General features: G+C 46.9%; 1 protein-coding gene across 2 annotated transcripts in view; it reads right to left on the bottom strand.

Moving 5' to 3' along the window:
- Nucleotides 1-3,654: 3,654 nt before the first annotated feature.
- TRPV3 (transient receptor potential cation channel subfamily V member 3) overlaps nucleotides 3,655-18,895 on the bottom strand; it is a 33,443-nt gene continuing 18,202 nt past the window's right edge. The window contains exons 6-16 of one of the 2 annotated variants that reach the window (XR_014079508.1): nucleotides 18,602-18,778; nucleotides 17,521-17,679; nucleotides 16,710-16,811; nucleotides 15,607-15,680; nucleotides 13,538-13,703; nucleotides 11,585-11,651; nucleotides 9,778-10,052; nucleotides 8,449-8,561; nucleotides 7,814-7,893; nucleotides 7,342-7,575; nucleotides 3,655-6,071 (exon numbers count right to left, since the gene is read on the bottom strand). Coding sequence is in view for 1 of the 2 variants with exons in the window: in XM_081579938.1 (XP_081436064.1) it covers nucleotides 7,481-7,575; nucleotides 7,814-7,893; nucleotides 8,449-8,561; nucleotides 9,778-10,052; nucleotides 11,585-11,651; nucleotides 13,538-13,703; nucleotides 15,607-15,680; nucleotides 16,710-16,811; nucleotides 17,521-17,679; nucleotides 18,602-18,778 (1,308 nt within the window). In the remaining variant the exon portion in view is untranslated. Of the gene's footprint in view, nucleotides 6,072-7,224; nucleotides 7,576-7,813; nucleotides 7,894-8,448; nucleotides 8,562-9,777; nucleotides 10,053-11,584; nucleotides 11,652-13,537; nucleotides 13,704-15,606; nucleotides 15,681-16,709; nucleotides 16,812-17,520; nucleotides 17,680-18,601; nucleotides 18,779-18,895 lie in introns of those variants that run through there. The other variant, XM_081579938.1, reaches the window with a different exon arrangement.

Genomic DNA, 18,895 nt, shown 5'->3' with positions numbered 1-18,895 from the left:
CATTCTTGCAAAGCAAATCCCATTAAGCCAATTTCATTCCATATTCAGTGCTCTTATCAGTTCAGTTCAGTTCAGTTCAGTCGCTCAGTCATGTCCAACTCTTTGCGGCCCCATGAATCGCAGCACACCAGGCCTCCCTGTCTATCACCAACTCCCGGAGTTAACCCAAACTCATGTCCATCGAGTCGGTGATGCCATCCAGCCATCTCATCCTCTGTCGTCCCCTTCTCCTTCTGCCCCCAATCCTTCCCAGCATCAGGGTCTTTTCCAATGAGTCAACTCTTTGCATCAGGTGGCCAAAGTATTGGAGTTTCAGTTTCAACATCAGTCCTTCCAATGAACACTCAGGACTGATCTCCGTTAGGATGGACTGGTTGGATCTCCTTGTAGTCCAAGGGACTCTCAAGAGTCTTCTCCAACACCACAGTTCAAAAGCATCAATTCTGCGGTGCTCAGCTTTCTTCACCGTCCAACTCTCACATCCATACATGACCACTGGAAAAACCATAGCCTTGACTAGACGGACCTTTGTTGGCAAAGTAATGTCTCTGCTTTTTAATATGCTATCTATGCTGGTCATAACTTTCCTTCCAAGGAGTAAGCATCTTTTAATTTCATGGCTGCAATCACCATCAGCAGTGATTTTGGAGCCCCCAAAAAATAAAGTCTGACAGTGTTTCCACTGTTTCCCCATCTATTTCCCATGAAGTGATGGGACCAGATTAAACTGCTTTGAAACTTTCAGCATTTATTTTTGTACTTTACCAAAATTATTTTCTTTGGAATCGACTGTCTTCCTTCTGAATTCTTTAGTAAAAAAAAAATGTTTTTATCAATTGGCTTTTGTATATAACAAACTTTACTAAGCTTCCTTCTCCCACTGTGAATGTTTCTTTGTGTCCTGTACACAAGTTCAATTTTTCTAGGTCAAATTTTCCATACATATACTTTGGGAAAAATACTTTATTTTCCCATCAAATTTTAGTTAGTTACAAAATTTACAATATGCAGTTTAGGCCACTGTGGTTTCAGTTTTTGTAATGATTCTATCAAGTCTAATTTTCTCTGACTCAATATTTATAGTTATTTTTTTTATCTGTAACATATTGCTATGTGGCTTTAGCCACTTTCAATTTCATTTTGATTATTTCTAACAGTCTATAGATTCGGTTTTCCCATTTGTAAAATAAGGATATTCATAATAATAGTGTCCCTTCATGAGATTGTTGTGAGGATTAAGTGGGCTTGGGTTAATGCATGCAAGTACTTACCACAGTGCCTAGCACAGAATAATAAATTATTCAAGTTGAAATTCCTAACACAAAAAGCCCTTTATGATCTGTCTCACCCTCCCCACAACCTCTCTAGACTCATCTGCCTTTAGCTCTTCTCTGTTCCAGTCAGCTTTGCATTGTTTTATTCCTGTGTGTCTTTGCGGAGTCTGGCCCTTCCACCTAGAATTTTCTTCCTTCTCTTCTCTTCCTCGATCCCTGACACCCACACCAGACCTCACCTTACTGAATTCCTATTTTTTCTTCAAAATGCAACTCAATTCTCATTTCATCTATAAAATCTCTCTTGACTTGCCCCTCTGCCCCTCTCTGCTTCTATCCCATCTCAAGGATATTACCAGTGTCTTTTTCAGTACCTGCAATCTAGTACATGCCCTGTGAGTTTAGCTGAGTAAATGAGTGTGCTCAGACATTCCTTCTCTACTGAAGTGTCTTCATGTTCCGCCAGCGGCTCTGCCTTCTCTTTGCCTTCTTCCCTTCTTTCCCAGTCACTTCCCGAGTTATCTCCTTCACTGTCCGTTGGAAATCTCTCCTTCCACACTCCAGACCGTTACTATGTCCCAAATGATAGCAGATGAAAAAATACACCCTTTTAAGTCTGTAACCCTATGAGGGGAAAAGGAAGTGTTCATATCCAATAATACCCTTGTGTGAAACCTTTTAATGGTTTCCCCTAACTCTCAATATGAAATCTCAAAGCCTCCCCCACAGCTGGACGAGTCCTGTGTGCTCTGGCCTCTGCCTACCTCTCCAGCCCTGGTCCTAGAAATTTGGCCTCACAGACTTCTCCATCCTCAAATTCACCCTGTTACCTTGGGGTCTTTGCTTCTCTCCATCTATGGTGCGCAGGTTCAGCTGCCCCAGGGGATGTGGGATCTTAGTTCCCTGACCAGGGATCAAATTTGCATCCCCTGCACCAGAAGGCAGATCCTCAACCACTGGACCACAAGGGAAGTCCCGACACTTATTCTTAAATGTGGTTCAAGGACTTCCTTTGTGGTCCAGTGGCTAAGACTCCACACTCCCAATGCAGGAGACCCCAGTTTGATACCTGATCTAGGAACTAGATCCCACATGCTACATCTAAAAGATCCCTGTGTACCACAACTAAGACCCAGTGCAACCAGACAAATTTGTTTTAATGTGACTCAGGCTAGGCTAACCCACTCTGTTATACAAGCTCATTGACACTACTAGACTAGCACGTACCAGCACACCTCAGAACACCTGGATCCTTGGCCCAGGAAAAAGCACTGTGACCTCAACTTGTCATTCTGTCTCTCTCCAAGTCTCAAATTCCCCAAGTCTCAATTTTCTCTGTTGAATGGCAATAGAATACTCATCGAACCATCTACAGAATTGTGGATTAAGATAACCAATATGAATGAAAGTACTTTATAAATAGGGAATTTTACAATTCCAAAGGCTGAAAAAATTGCAAAATATCTTTTGGAAGGTCATTTTTCATAATATCAAAAGTCATAAAACTGTTCATCCTCACTGACCTAGGCATCCCACTTTGAGAATACATCCTATGATGGGGCACCCACACTTTCTCTATCAATCTACCCAGAATGTTCCCATGGATGGCACATTCCTAGATTATAGACTGAAGCCTGTTTGAACTAGTATGTGGATTATGTACAAGTCCCATTTCCTTGCCAGTCAAGAAAACATAGCCCAGTGAAGGGTGTTATTCTGGGAATTGTTTGGATGAAGTAATTGACCAAATGCAGCATATTGCTTATTAATAAATTGTTTGCAAGTTCTACAACCCTTCAAGACACAGCAGCATCTTGGCATTCAAGTTGAGAACTGCCATTCTTTCAAAATAACTCAAAAGAATGAAAAAACTGCATATACATATACATTGGGCAATAATGATAGTAATAATATCAGCTCTTTCCTATCCATTCCCTTATTGCCTCCTCATAAAGGTTCTGTGAGGTAAACAGGAGGGATTTCTACTTCCTGGTCTCCAAGTGGAGCCATGAGTTCATATGCATGCAAAGTGGAGAGCCAGCAGGCATGATGGATGGACCCTCCTGCTTGAGGTCATATGACCTGAACCTGTAACATTTTCAGGCTATGACTCCTTGCACATGTCGCTTCGAATCTCTAGGTCTCCTTTTACTCAAATTCCTCCCAGTTATCGAGTGGTTTAGATGGGGTACTGGATGTGATGTACTTTGAGATGTACACATTTGCACAAAGGTGGTATGTCTTAGCACGCTGAGCTGGGACCAATAATTGATTCTTTAAGTCCAAAAAGTGGCCTTCCCTTTATCCATTCATGTTAATCAACACCATAAGATTTCAATCATCATAGTGGCCCTCTTAAGACAAAGATAAAACATGATCATAACAAGGCAAAATAAATATTTATTAGAAATCATTAAAGCATTCTTCAATGACACTAAAATTTTCTTATTCCATTTATGACTTCTCGCACATAGAGTTTCACACACATATGACACTAAAAACAAGGATGTAAATGGAATTTGAAAAGATTTGGCACATTCAGTGAGAACAAGGTAACAATTCTATGTTTGGGACCGAGATCACAGTAAAAAAAAAAAAACTAAATCAACACAGAGATCAAGTATGGCTTACAGGCCCACATGACGGTCCATCTATCTGGCCCCTACTCAGAGCCAAAGGATTTAGTCCACTAGGCCTTGTGGAAGGAAAAGAAGGTCAATAACACTGGGCTCCAGGGCAGGAGCCCTCTAAGAGCTTAGTGACTTCACAGTACAGCCTTGAACTCCTTCTCCCATCCCACACCCAGGGAGGAAGGTAAGCACCCTTTTCACTCCAGACAGATATATACCATGATTTCTAGAGTAATGGATTCTTCCTGAGGCAGAGTTTAGCTAAAGGAAAATTTCCAGCCACAACTATTATCTGGGCATGTGAGATTCTATTCCTGGAAAATACTTTCCCCTTAAATTAGTGAAATGTGAATCACTTAAGATATCCTGATACATCTGTGGATTCAGCGTGGTGTGGTGTGTGTATGTGTGGTTTTGTGCACATCTGTATGCACACATTTGAATTTAAAAACCCATCATAGGGATCACAGGGACAATGCAGACTGCCAGCATGAACCATCTGAGCAAAAAACCTAATCCCCTGATACATGCCAACCACAAAGGCAGACTCAAATTTACCAAAGAACTGTGCCAAAAAACTAAAATCACACAGGAGGACATCTGTGGTCCAGAATCAGAACATTCCAGCTTCAGCAGCTCTGATACAATCTCCTGCATGACTTTGAACAAGTCCTCTTTCCTCTCGGAGCTTTGGTCCCCAGGTGTCAAATAAGAGAACTGGTCCTTTTAAACCAATGCTCTTTGACTCATCACCTTCCTTGGTAAATCTGCCTAGGTTGAGACCATCTAGGATAAAAGCCTTTGGGGGACACCACTGTCAGGAGGAAGATTCAGTATAGAAAATGGTCCTGCCAACAAATTCCATCCAGATCCATAGACAGGTCTCCATATGCATAAGAAGACAAAGATCCAGTTACTGACTTCTGTCTGTCTAACCTCCCAGCTTTTGTTCAAGTGGGAAGTGAAGAGTTGTACAGTTTTATCCATGCATATCCAAATCAAAACAATTCTGAATTTCCAGCTGCACAGAGTAGAGAGTGGAGCCATGGATCCGAGTTGCTGCCCTTCAAACCAAGACATCTGTCTGTTCAGGATAAAGGCAAGAAGGTAATTCCAGATACAGGATGCTACTCTCCAGGCTAAAAGGAGCTTCAAGTTCATCTGATGATGATCTTTAACAATATCCCTAATATATGCTCACCCAACTTCTGCTTAAATATCCCCAGTATCACAACTTCCCTGGAGGTCCAGTGTTTAAAATTCCATGCTTCCAAGGCAGGGAGTGTGGGTTCGATCCCTGGTTGGGAGTGAAGATTGCAAATGCTCTGGGGGGTGTGGACAAAAAAATTAAAAAACAAACAAACATATCCTCAACATTGAAGAAGTTGTTGGACTACATTGAACCATAATTGTTTTCCCTAAATCTTCCAACTTTTGGGCACTAGTCCTGTTCATCTGCAACACATCTGGTCCTCCTGCCTCTGTGATAATCCCCCTAAATCTTCCCTTCTGCGAGAAACATGCCTAGCCCCTTCCTCCCCTGCTCACACCTGAACCTGGTCTGACCACTACAGCCTGGGGCACTGGGCAGCTCCCTGGGTCATCTGAGAGTACAGGGGCTGCTGCAGATTGCAAGGCTGCATATGGGACTCATCCGTCCCTGACTCAGCCCATCAGGGACACAAGGGCCAAGATTCTGCCCATCCAGGTAAGCTGGTGCACAGAGCAGCCCAGAGCAGAGAAATGGGCCAGGAGTGGACTGCGTGGCCCGCACTCCTTAGTTTGCTTCTAGTCAGATTAACTAGCCAACAGCCAAGCTGTCTAAAAGCTGGATGATTTTGTGCCATTTAAAATTAAAGTTCGTGGTTAATATTGTTACAATTTTCGCCTCAAAAATCCCACACGACTGTGATGACCTAAAGGGGTGAGATGTGGGGGTGGGGGGCAGGAAGGAGGTTCAAGAGGGAGGGGATATGTGTATATTTATGGCTGATTCACATTGTTGCACAGCAGAAACTAACACAAATGTAATGCAACTGTACTCAAAAAAATTTTTTGTTTAAATTCCCACACGAATCTTTTACCAGATAACTGAGTCAGAGTGGATTTTCTGGTTGTTTAGGTTCCTATAGGACTTCTCTACTGGCTCAGATGGTAAAGAATCCCCCTGCAATGCAAGAGACCCGGGTTAGGAAGATCCTCTGGAGAAGGGAATGGCTACCCTCTCCAATATTCTTGCCTGGAGAATCCCATGAACAGAGGAGCCTGGCGGGCTACAGTCTATGGGGTCACAAAGATAGGGACACGACTGATGGACTAACACACTTGAGGCTCCAATAACCTGGAACATTTATACTCTCTCCACTGCACCTCTGTCCCCAAACTGAGTAATTTCAGGGAAGAAAACCAGAGGATGAGAATCTAAAAATAAGCCCCACCTCTTGGCTCCTCCTCAGACGCCTTACTCTCTGCTTCAAAATTCACAGTTAAAAAAAATACTGAATACCAGAGCATTTCAGATATTCTGTAAAATTCCTCCAGTGAAAAATACTGATGTGTAAAAGAGTAATCTCTGAGATTCAAGACCATATAAATAGAGCAGCTGCTATTTCTGTTTCAGATGAAGCCACTATCCCAGCTTGGAAGCCTGCACTGTGCCAGGGCTGGGACAAGGAAACCAGCCAAGATCTTTCACCCAGATTGCAGGTCCTGCCTGGCATGTCTCATGTAGTTTTAAATATGTAAAGAAAAGCTTTTTGTCCTTGTTCTGGCCACCTTGAGGCCAAGTATATAATACTTATGTCCAACCCCCAAATCCTAAAATCTATTTCTCAGCTTTTAAAATCACACACTTCATTTGAAGCCATTTTCATTTAAAACTGAAATGTCCTTTCTCTACTGAAAAGAAAAGCCCTGTGTTAGTTATGCTTCTAGAATCTTCTCTCAGTTGGAGACAGTCTGAGCCTTGAGTACCAAGGCCACTTATTCCAAGGGTGTTTTCCTGCTCCCTGAAGATTCCAGAAGCTCATTCCCCTCTGGCCCCAGGATACCAGGCTCAGTTCAGTCCCCTGTACATTTTTAGGATGGGATTAAGAAGCCCTTAAATTCAGGAGATCCAGTCACAGTAGGGGAGATGGTAGAATATTAGGGCTGGGGCTAGGGGCTATCAAGACATTGACAAGACATTGTCAAGACTTTGGGAGAAGAAAGACTCCTCTCCATGCTCCTTGGGCCCCTGCTCCTGCCCTGCCATCCTCTCTCCCAGCCAAGTCGACCTGCAGTTGGTGAACACAGGAGCTTCACCCAGGATTCAGGGCTTCTGGAACTCCCAGGCTCAGGATGGCTGGCCATGGGTTTTTACAAGCTCTTTGCCGAATAACAAACTCCAGGGTGTTTCCCACTCAGACAAACTGACAACTGCCCCTTGGTTCAGCTACCCGCTCAGTGTGAGGGTGTGTTCCTTGTCTCTTCAGGCGGAGCCAGGCTCCATTGCTCTGCAAAGCCCGCAGCACCAAGTCCAGCATCCAGGCTCCAGCATCAGATGGCCCACACGCACGTGGGCTCTGGATCCTGCTTTTACACTGAAGTTTCTGGAAATTCATCTATTTCCTCAAATGCATTGAGGGTGGTTTTGCTGTTGCTCCTGGAAGAATCTTGGATTTTGTTGGAATCTGTTTTAAAGACAAAACACTATTTTACAAATACAGCACTCTGCAAGTTGTGCCTCCAGGTCAGTCTTGGCCCACCACTTGACTTTCAGAAATGATTCCAACTCAGGTTATAAAATGATAGAGCTGGAAGGGATTAGTTTAACCCTCCTCCCTCATTTTACAGATGGGGAAAATCAGGGTCCCCTGGGGTCACATGGTCAGGCAGGAGCGGGCATCGTGCTTCCTGACAGCGTGGTACCTGTCCGTCTCCCGGGCCCCGGATCTTCATTGAGGAAGGAGACATGAGTTTTCCATTCAGTCCACTTCACCTCGTTGATCCTGAGGGTGTGATAATCATTCTCACTATTCCCCAAGCACATTTTATGAAAATACAAACAAGTATACCAGCACTGCATTTGGGGTGTCCTCCATGGGGATCAGGAACACTCCTGACTCGTGTGTTCATATCAGTGTTACTGGGGCTTGAAACCTGCCTAAGTGTTTTTCCCAGGCCTCCAGGATCAGCCTCCTCCCAGGATATGGGACCCAGGAGCTCAGAGAGGCATAAGTGGTCCCCTGTGAACCCACACAGGGGAGACAGAAGGACAAAGGGTGCCAGGCTGGCAGATCTCTTCTAAGGCAGGTACCAGGCAGGGAGAAGCCACAGAGGCACCTCCAGAAGGGCAGAGTCTCCCCCTTCTCCCTTCTGAGGCTCAGGAAGCCTGTCCCAGGGCCAGCGACCCCAAACAAGCAAACTCCATCTTCTGAGGAGGTGGAACAGACCATGGCCATGGTCCGACAAGCAAATGGCAGCACCGTTTCGCTAACGGTCTCTTCGCATGTCTCTTCACCCACCCAAAGAGCACCAGCAAAGTGCCCTCCTCCCTCTGTTACCGCAAACACAGCCGGAAATCGTCCTCTGCCACTTTACACAGCTCCCCCATCCGGAATCTGCTCCTCAGCCATTCTGGTAATATTTTCTCAAACTCCAAGATGGTCCTGGCTCTCTGGGAACACAAAGGAGCCTAAGTGTGTCACCGAGGAGCCAGCGCCGAGGTGCCGCATGACTGTGGGTGTGCCCACACACGTACACACACAAACAAGAACTCGCACACACAAGAACACACACACACACACATACACCACCAAACAGCCCACTCCACCTGCACAGAATGCTTACTTAGATGCATAGATCCTGAGGATCTGGCTAACCTACAGAATTCAAAAACCCAGGGTCTTCCCCGATGGTCCAGTGGTTAAGACTTCACCTTCCAATGCAGGGGGTGTGGGTTCGATCCCTGGTTGGGGAGTTAAGATCCCACAGGCCTCAAGGCCAAAAAGCCAACACATAATACAGAAACAGTATTGTAACAAATTCAACAAAGACTTTAAAAAATGAAAGAAAAAGAAGGTACAATAAGTTTGGGAAAGGTGTTAAAATTATTTTAAACATCACATAAACTATGTTTATGGGAGTCCAGAGTTTCCTAACTGAAAGATAGGATTCTGAGCTCCCGTGGTGAAAGGAAGTTCAGACATCACACAGTCCTATCCCATCTCAGGCTGGGAATCCCCTCAGCAATTTCCCCAATCATAATTTGTCCAATCTCCCCTGAATATTATTGACAATCCATTAAGAAGGCCCTAACAATTAGTAACTTCCTTGTATCAGATCAAAGCTTTTCTCCCTCTTGTTCCCCATATGTCCCATTTCTGCCTCTGGGATCATAGAAGAAAGCTGCTCCCTCTTTCCCAAGTAGCTCTGCAAGAAGGGATTCTCACCTTCTTCAACCCAGTTTCAATACCGTCTGTTGTGAGGCATGGTTGCCAGGCCTCTCCCATGCCTGGACCATTCTGTGGGTTAGTGTCCCTAGTGTGTAATGCCCACAGCATATAAGGAGTATTGGAGAGAAGCAGAATTGTCACCTCCATTGTCCTATACTCTATACTCCTCTTAATGCAACCTAAGGTCACACTTCAACACCCACATATCACACCATTGACTCTAAGCAGAGCACAGGCATAAACCTGAGTACCTCTCATACCTGCCACTGTCCAGCCACACTCCCTGGACACTTTACTGCACGAACCTTCCTTCCTCGAACCTGACCAAACACAGGGAGCTTATGCAGGTTTCCAGGCCCCAGCCTAGATCCACTGGTTCTGTGTGCTGAACTGAGTTCCCATGACAGGCCCCCCCAGAGGGGACTCTGCCAGGCTTACCTGTAGGCGCCAGATGCGCTCACTCTCCTTGGAGACGTTCTCCACGGTCTCCCCCATCAGGGCTATGAGCATGTTGAGGAGGAGGACGAAGGTGAGGATGACATAGGTGATGAGCAGGAACAGGAAGAGGATGGGGTACTTGGAGTTCTGCTGGATGTTCAGGTCACCCAGGCCTATGGTGAGCTTGAAGAGTTCCAGCACCGCGTCACTGAAGCTGCCGTAGGAGCTGCAGTTCTCATGGCTCTTGGGGCACTTCTCAATCAGCGAGGCCAGGGCTGTGAGGACATAACAGGGTGTTCTCTGCAGCCTCCCTGTCCGGTTAATTACTCAGTGAACTCGTGCATACCTGCATGTACACATATGCACACATGTACACACATGCACACACACACACTGCTGTCTTCTTTCTGGTTATTGAAATCGCATCTCCAGCCTCAGTTCCTCCAGAAGCCTCATCAGGCTGTTGTTATGCCTTGACTGACTGCAGAAAGACCTTTCTGCCTAACAAAGCCCAAACTCTTCTCTCCCTTCTCTACCCCACCGTTCAGCCCTTGACCAATCAAGGGCTTGCAGAGTTGATAATTATAATCTATAATCTGTGTGTCCCTGGCTCCTCAACCAGGCTTGGAGCTCCCAACTTCCGGTAGCCTGGGTTGTCTCTCCCAAGACTGGAAGGTCCTGAGTCTCCTTCTAATGCTGTGTGGCATGATCTCTGGTCACAAGCTGGGACTCTTTCTTCTCTTCTTCCCAATGCACTACAGCAGTGGCTCATTACTGAATGAATGGATGGATGGATGGATGAATGATCAAATTAATCAGCGAGGAAATGGGTGGATGAATAAACAAGCAAATGAAGTAGCAAATGAATAAGCAAACTGTGACCCAGAAAATGTACCAGGCAGATTGAATCAGCTGCCTAGTTTCAAATGCCAGTGATAACTGGAGAAAAGAACTGGCTTGGGAAAACAAATTCATATCTCTTTAGGCAGAGGTTAGAAACAAAATCAGGTTGTGCTTTTCCCTCTGTTGTAAACAGAGAAGTTTTTAAGAGGGTTTCCCTTCCCTGGTCCCCAGCAGACCAGAGGCTTTCACAGATATATCTGAAGCAATCTATGACAGTAACATGACGTGGAGGGCCAAAGAAGGTTACCTCGATGCATAACTCTACTCCTATTTTTCAAAGACCATCAATCACATTTCTGCAAACTTTAGCTTCCCTATCTGTCATTTTGGGCCAAAAACACCTGCCAAACCTATCTGAAGCTGCAAGGGACACATACGATGGATGTGAAGGTGGGAGGCATACCACACAGTGTGGTTGGATAAAAGCAACCTGGTCAAATCCTGGAGTCTCTAAGCCTCAGTTCTCTTATGATCAGAGATGATGATGACTCCTGCCTTGGTCAATACATTGTGAGAAGTAAAGAGATAATCGTTGTTGTTGCTCAGTTGCTAAGTTGTGTCTGACTCTTTGTGATCCCATGAACTGCAGCATGCCAGGCTTCCCTGTCCTTCACTATCTCCTGGAGTTTGCTCAAACTCATGTCCATTGAGTCAGTGATGTTATCTAAGCATCTCATCCTCTGCTACCCACTTTTCCTCTCGCCCTCAATCTTTCCCAGCACCAGGGTCTTTTCCAATGTGCTGGCTCTTCGCATAGATAATCGTTGGGAAATGCTAATCACAGTGAGCATTCCACTGGTGACCAATATAATTGTTGCTGAGGCTTCTGCATGCTCTGTCATGTTAACATCTATATAAAGGGCTTTACAAATGTGGCAGTTGCTATTATTTGTAAATCATTTACCTACTCCAAATCCAAGTAAGAACACGATATATACAAACAAGAACTTCAGAACATCATGCAAAATGACCTACAAAGAAAGAAACATGATTCAAGGGTAAGGTTTGAGCACATATTCACTATAGATTGATCTCCTGCTTCCCACCCTCTCCTGGGTTTGCACCCCAACCATGCCCTCATTCACTCGGGCCACTCCTCCGTGACCCTCCCCGATCCTCCTGACGCTCCCTCCACAGCTCGGCACTGGGCTCACCTGTTCCAGAAAGACTCTTCTATTCGTCCTCTCCACCCTCCTCCCTCCTAGAACACAGTCTGTTTCTGTCCTTGCTGATACAGGCTGCACATCAGCATCTCTCCTCATAGAATCTCACACCAAGAATCCTCACTCTTCCTGGAAGTAGCCATGTGCTGGGGCCAGCTCACAAGAGCTGACTGTCACACTCTTGTGAATTTCCTGAGCTGGTTGCTAAACAAGCCGTGACTAAGAATTGAATTGTGTAAACATAATTAAATAAATTACATTAGAAACAAAGATAATAAGTAGTCAAAACATCACTTCAAAGTGACTTGACTACATTTTACAATTATTTAGGCTTTTTTTTTCTTTTTTGGCCACTCCATGTGGCTTGCAGGATCTTAGTTTCTGGACCAGAGATTGAAATCGCGTCCTCCGCAGTGAAAGCCCAGAGTCCTAACCACTGGACTGCCAGGGAAGTCCTAACAATTACCTAGAATTTTAAGGCTATTTATATCTATTGTAGCCATATGTTGGAAACACTATATGATGATGCTTTACTGTGCATCCTTGCCCGATTCTGTATTCATGTTGGTAACTGGAAATCAGCCATGGTGGGTGATTTACACCACAGATTTATACCATAGAAACAGGTGAAAGCTACAAGTCAAAGATTGTTGATTGTCTAGATCTGGACCTAAGACAATGATGGAAAAAATGTTGAGGCAGATAAAACTTTAAAAATGTATCCTATCTATGGCTGTTATATTGTGAATAGTACAAAAACATTGATGAAATATTCTTCTAGTATTTGAAAACAATTATTCAGTTCAGCAAATAAGTGTCTCAGCATCATTGACAAACAAATTCACTTTCAACACATCTTCATTGTTTCCTTTTCATCTTACTCCTTAAAGCAAAGGAAAGGACTTCCCCGGTGGTACAGTGGATAGGAATATACCTGCCAATGCAGAAGACACAGGTTCGATCCCTGATCCTGGAAGATCCCACATGCCATGGAGCAACTAAGCCCATGCGACCCAACTACTGAGCCCATGCTCTAGAGCCCACGAGCCACAACTACTGAGCCCTCATACCGCAACTGCTGAAGCCCGCGTGCCCTAGAGCTGGTGCTCCACAAGAAAAGCCACCGCAATGAGGAGCCCTCACACCACAACTAGAGAGTAGCTCCCGCTCACTGCAACTAGAGAAAGTCCATGCGCAGCAACAAAGACCCACGGTAGCCCCCCCAAAATATTGTAATTAATTAATTATTTATTTTTAAAAAGCAAAGGAAAATCTCAGGCAACATTTATATTGGCACAATGTTCACTTGTCAATTGCAACCACAGGTTGGCAACAGATACGAGTTAAACCAAAATCAACAAATTATTTGGTGAGACTCAACTAGCCATGTGGAATTTACAAAAAAGTATTGCATATTTTATTATTATTTGTAACTTGCATGCTACACCATCCTTTATATGGTAAACATCTATAATAAACGTATCTACATATATATATATTACACATGCATATTTTTCCTCCAAGACCCTGAGCAAGGACAAAGGGAGACCATGACATTTGAGAGAAAGAGCAGTGGCCTATCCTTTGGGTGAGTCTCTTTTCCTCTCCAGACCTCAGTTTCCCCATCTGAAGAGTGGGCTTTCTCTGAGGGGCCCCTCCCTGCCCATCACTGATGCTCAGCATCCCCAACGTACCTTCTGGATCATGACGCTGTACATGCCCATGGACTGGAACCCCCGCGTGTAGTAGAGCATGTTCGCCCAGCCCAGGGCCATGGCCAGCACAAGGCAGGCGAGGTACTCTTTGTAGGCAAACAAGTACAAGAAGACAGACAGTATCACAAGCACAGCTTGGGCAAAACTGTTCAGGAAACACAGGAAACAAGGGCCTTACTTACTTCTCCTCGGCATCAGGGCAGAGCTGTCCAAACCCTCCGACCTCCCTTAACCCCTGAACAATGACCCTGGTGAGTGGTACCAAAGAGACAGCCGAGGCTGCCTCAGATGTGCTGGACCACGTCTAATACCCAGCCTTGCGGACTGCATTGTCAAATGCAAGTTAGGGCTGGTTGCAGTTGACAAGCACTTTTTAAAGACAGAGTTCCCCAGGGCCCAGTAGATTTTGGTTCAGATAGCTCAGGGTGTTGCCAGGAGGCTGGATGTTTTTTAAATCACCCATGTGATTTCTGATTCCCACAGAAATTGGGGAACTCTGGAGTAGATGAAGGATGCAGTGAAAGATGCCATTTTTAATCAAAATGACAAAACTGACAACATGTATACTCAAACGTCAATCATAACAAAAGTCCCCCATAACCTACTTTGAGAAGTCTTTTTAAAAAACTACAAGACATGCCATGTAATAGATATGCTAAAAGGAGATTGCACACCAATGCAAACATACCTAACAGTACTGAATTTAAAAATAGTTAAGATGATTTAACTTTCGTGTTACATGCATTAAACCACAGTTTAAAAAATTTAAAGTACAATATATACCAAACACACAAGATCAAAACCTATTCCTAAACCTTGTCATCAGCTAGGCAGACATCTGGATAGAAACCTCTCTTGCTTACAGCATCAGGCAGTCTCCTCAATTACAAAATACCTAACTAGTTAAAGCTGGGCCACAGTCAACCTCAATTTTGTGCAGTGAAAAGCAAACATTTGGGTGATCAGTGTATCTGGTGCTGAAGTGAGGAAGCATGTTAAACACCTTCCTCCACACGAAGAAAACAACAGAAAAGCAGATGAGCAGGACAAGGCCTTTCATTTGCACCAAAGCCAGTGGTGGTACAAATGGATTCTTCTCTGGGATTGTCATACTTTCTCTAAGGTGCCAGGCTCACATGTGACTTGTGCCATGGGCAGTACTGCACCTGGCCTATTCATTCACTGCAGTGTCGGGGCGCCCCAGCTGCCCACAGGGATGGAGAACTCGGTTCATGCTTCTGGAAAGCATGTGCCTACTTAATAAGACAGCTATTAATAAATAGGTATTTGGAAACATCAGGTCAAGATTCACGGTGCTATAGACACACCCAAAGGTTCAGAAGATGGACTTTGGTGGGGTCCACAGAACCCTGAAGCCCAATGTGCTTTACCCCTTGACGCAGATCCTGTTCTATTCATGTGGCCACGATGCTGAATCAGCCCTCTGTTATTTAGAGACAGGGTTACGTAATCCTCTGACATCAGCTGAACATGACCTCATTCAGAGAAGCTGCTGAGCTGGGCTTTCTGGCTGGGGCCTACAGTAGTTGACCCCACACTAGCTTGGGGTGAAGATGACTGGGACACTGGGCTGGCTTCGACATGCCCGAAGCTCCGCGTGACTCAGTGATTCACTTCCCAGCTCTGTGTCTCAGTTTCATGAGATCAGACACGGTGATTTCTCAAGCCCCTTCCAGCCCTGATCTGCCAGGGTCCAAGACGGCAGCTGGGAGGAACTGGCCTGGAATGTCTCCTCGTTAAAACGTAAACACACTTTCTCTATGCTGCCTGCCCCCCGGGGCTCTGGGGCAGGGTATAGTCAGCTCTCCCTGTGACCAGACGGTGGGCACTGTCCCAGTGTTTTCTGGTCCTCCCCTCTGTGCCTCTCTCACCAGAAGGGAGAGAGGAGGTCCCTGGCCACATGCCTTGGCATAAGGACTGGGACAGGGTGACACAGTAGGGTGGCCATTGCAGAGGGACATAGCAGTCCTCATACAGGACTTTGGCCCTGTCTGTGAGGTGGTGACCAAGGGGACAGACCTACTTACAAAACAAAGTGAAACCAAGCATCCGAGAGAATGGACTGCAGATCTGACGGTCTCAGCAGGAAGATTGCGATGCCCTGTGGCCAGAAAGGAAAGAAAAGCTGCCCCCTCTTCGTGCCCCTCTCTGGAGGACCTGGGAAGGGGGCGTTTCCCCAGGACTGAGACTCAGGGACCAGGGGATGTGTGAAGGCCCAACCAGAGCCCAAATGAAGGATATGGAAAGGGACTGGTGCCTGGGGGACAGAGACAACCCCAGGGTAAGAGTGGATGCTCCCCCCAATCTTCTTACATCTCTTACTTTCATCCCCATCATCACTCCAGAAACCACAAAGCAGCAGGACCACACAGTTACCTGTCATTCCCCAAATATGACCTAGCTTTGCAACCTCTGAGCCTTTGTACGCTGCTCCCCACACCTGCCCTGTAATACCTTCCCCACAGTGTCCTCCAGCCAACCCCACCCTACCACAGTAAGTGACATCTCTACCTTCTAGCCTTCCTAACCTCCCCCCATCCCCAAATAAAAGTCATCTCTCTTCTGAACATGGGTCTGACCCCAACATCAGGCCCTTTTCACAGTCTATCTTACAGTCTTGAATATTTGTGTCCATCTGAAATCCCTACCAGGCAATAACCTCAAAAACGGCAGACTCCCTCCATTCCTATCATCTCCCCCAGGGCCCCACACGTTGAAGGTGTTCAGAATATACCTGCTGATTCATCAGCTGGATGGATGAATGGATCAACTGACAAACAGATGTAAAGACAGTTGGATGAAGGATGGAAGGACAATAGGTGGGTGTCTGAATGGAGGAATGAGCAGTTGGGTGGATGAGAGATGGCAGGTGATTGGATGGCTGGATGGAGGGGAGGGGAAGATGGGAGGGACACTGAGTGACTGGGAGTGTAGACAAATGGCAGAGAGATGGACAGATGGATGGAGGGATGGATACATGAAGTAGGTAGGATAAGCCTGCTTATTTATGTAAATCTAAAATTAAAGAGGAAATGAGTCCCCAAAGTCCCCCAGCAGTAGTAGCAGACAGAGCTTGCTGCCCCCTGCCTGCCTCGCAGGCCAGACCAGGAGGACTCAGTGACCCACTCACCTCTTTCACAGAAATGAACATGGCCCAGATGAGCACAAACATCCTTCCTAAGAGCTGCAGCCACCCCATCTTGTGCGTGAGGGCCAAGGGGTGCGGCAGGGCCTACGGAGGAAGGGAGAGGAATGGATGGGTGCAGGGTGCAGAGTGAGGAAGGCAGGGGTAGTGCCCCCTCTGGGGCGACCATGCTTATACACATGCCGGGCCCTCGAGCTGGACCAGAGGCCAGCATGAAGCCCATTCTCTGTAAGGGCCAGCGCAGGAAGGGCAGCCCCCAGCCCCTGTCTACCCCACCCACAGTGGAAACCCAGAATTCTATGGCGAGAAGCATGATTCAATCCATGCTAACAACTTCCTCATACCTCTTGGCATCTGTCTGTCCGATCTGTATCCAGACACTCACAGGGCCCCACTACACAGTCAAAGCCAAGACTCTGTGCCTCACGTGACCGGACAGGAAACTGAGTCCCAGATTGGTAGGAAAGCTTCTCCAAGTGACCTCCACCTCCTTGCCTTTCCTCCCACAGCAGATCAGCTCCAGATTGACACCTGGAGCCTGGGCAGGGGCTGGGGCTCCTAATTCCCTGAACCTCCCTCAGCAGGGGTCCGCCCCGAGCTAAGCACCTAGGGTTGAGCTCCACTCAGCATTGGAGACGCATTCCATGTCCAAGACACTGTAAAGCGTGACAATCGAGGGACCCCATGCAAATCTCTTGGCTTCTTGGGGCCTCAGTTTCCCCATATGCACATGGGGTGGATCCCATCTCCTGCAGCTCTAATCACCTCATCCCCTACTTCAAGGGGCCCAACATACCTCTTCCTCCCGCGGGCGGTAGTAAGAAACGAGGGTCAGGGTGATGTTGTAGAAGAAATAGAAGCAGAAGGACAGGAAGAACATGTACTTGGCGAACTTCTTCCACTTCATATGCAGCAGCGTGTGCAGGGGCTCCAGGGTCAGCATCTCATGCCGGTTCTGGGGATAGAACAGCACCGGTCACCATGGAGATGAGAGGGCGAGAGGGACCATTTTCAAAGGGCCCTCATTTCAAAGGGAACTCTGAGTCAGCAGTGCCCCCGGCAGGAGGGGCCAAAGAACTGGTTTGGCTGGAAATGTTGAGAGGGTAATTTCCAGCTCCTGAGACCCCAGTGCAACCGGGCTAGCCAAACGCCACAGGAGCCTGGTGCTTTTGGCAAGAGGATCTGATGCAACGGTGGGGAGTGAGGGCTAGAAGCGGGGCCAGGGCCACGACTGGGGTTCTGGCCCCTTCTGGGCCCCCCTTCACTGTGTGACCCTAGGAAAACCCTTGACCCTTTCTGGGCCTTGGTGTCCTCTTCCATAAAACTGATTTCAATCCCTGCCCTACCAGTCAGGCTGCTGTGAGAGGCCAGGGAGACCCCGGAAAGACAGGTGCTGGGAGGCATGAGTCTTGGTAAAACATAAAAGATGTGTTGCCTCTGTTCCCCCAAGAGCCAAAAACTTCCCACTGCTGATCCTTTCTTTTCTCCTTCAGCTTCACTGACCACCCCACCTTGCCTCCTCCAGAAAGACCTCCCTGATTGCTCCAATTGTACACTCCCTGACCCCCATTTGAGGCCAGGTTTAGGGAAGAGGGGATTCTAAGTTCAGCCATAAGGAACCAATAAGAGGAGTTGGGGGAAAACAAGATGGAGAAGATCTACACCCCCACTCCCACCCTGCCCAGGTTTACACGGCCAGGAGACCCCTCCACAGGGTCAGCTGGGAACAGGTGTCCCCAGCACCTGCTCCACCCACTGAGGCTAAGGAACGGGAGCGGCAGACACGGCCAGTGAGTAGCATGGGGTCTCCCAGGGCCCCTGGCCTGAGGCCCAGCCTGCCGCCCCCTCCCCTCCCCCAGCCCAGCTGGGAAACCCACGTCGATGTTCGTGTTGTAGACGATGATCTCCAGCACCGAGTTGTCGGTCGTGGTGTCCACATTGGTGAGGTCGTAGAGCGAGGACGACACAGGCCCATACGCCCAGTCGGTGAACTTCCTGGACAGGCTCCGGAGCCGCTTGTCCTTGATCTCTCGGCTGAGAATGTACTTCAGGATCTGGGGACAGGAAGAGGAACGACTGTCAGCCAGTGGACAGGGCCCGGGACCAGCACAACTTGGACCCCCCCACCCCCACAACAGACAGGGCCTGGGAAGAGTCTCCCGCCAGAGCTT

The sequence above is a fragment of the Giraffa tippelskirchi genome, chromosome 3 (genome assembly GCF_054371585.1).
Source record: "Giraffa tippelskirchi isolate mGirTip1 chromosome 3, T2T-mGirTip1v1.2.pri, whole genome shotgun sequence".
Classification (NCBI taxonomy): domain Eukaryota; kingdom Metazoa; phylum Chordata; class Mammalia; order Artiodactyla; family Giraffidae; genus Giraffa; species Giraffa tippelskirchi.
Note: the sequence above shows the minus strand (reverse complement) of the source record. Positions and strands in the feature narration are given on the sequence as shown.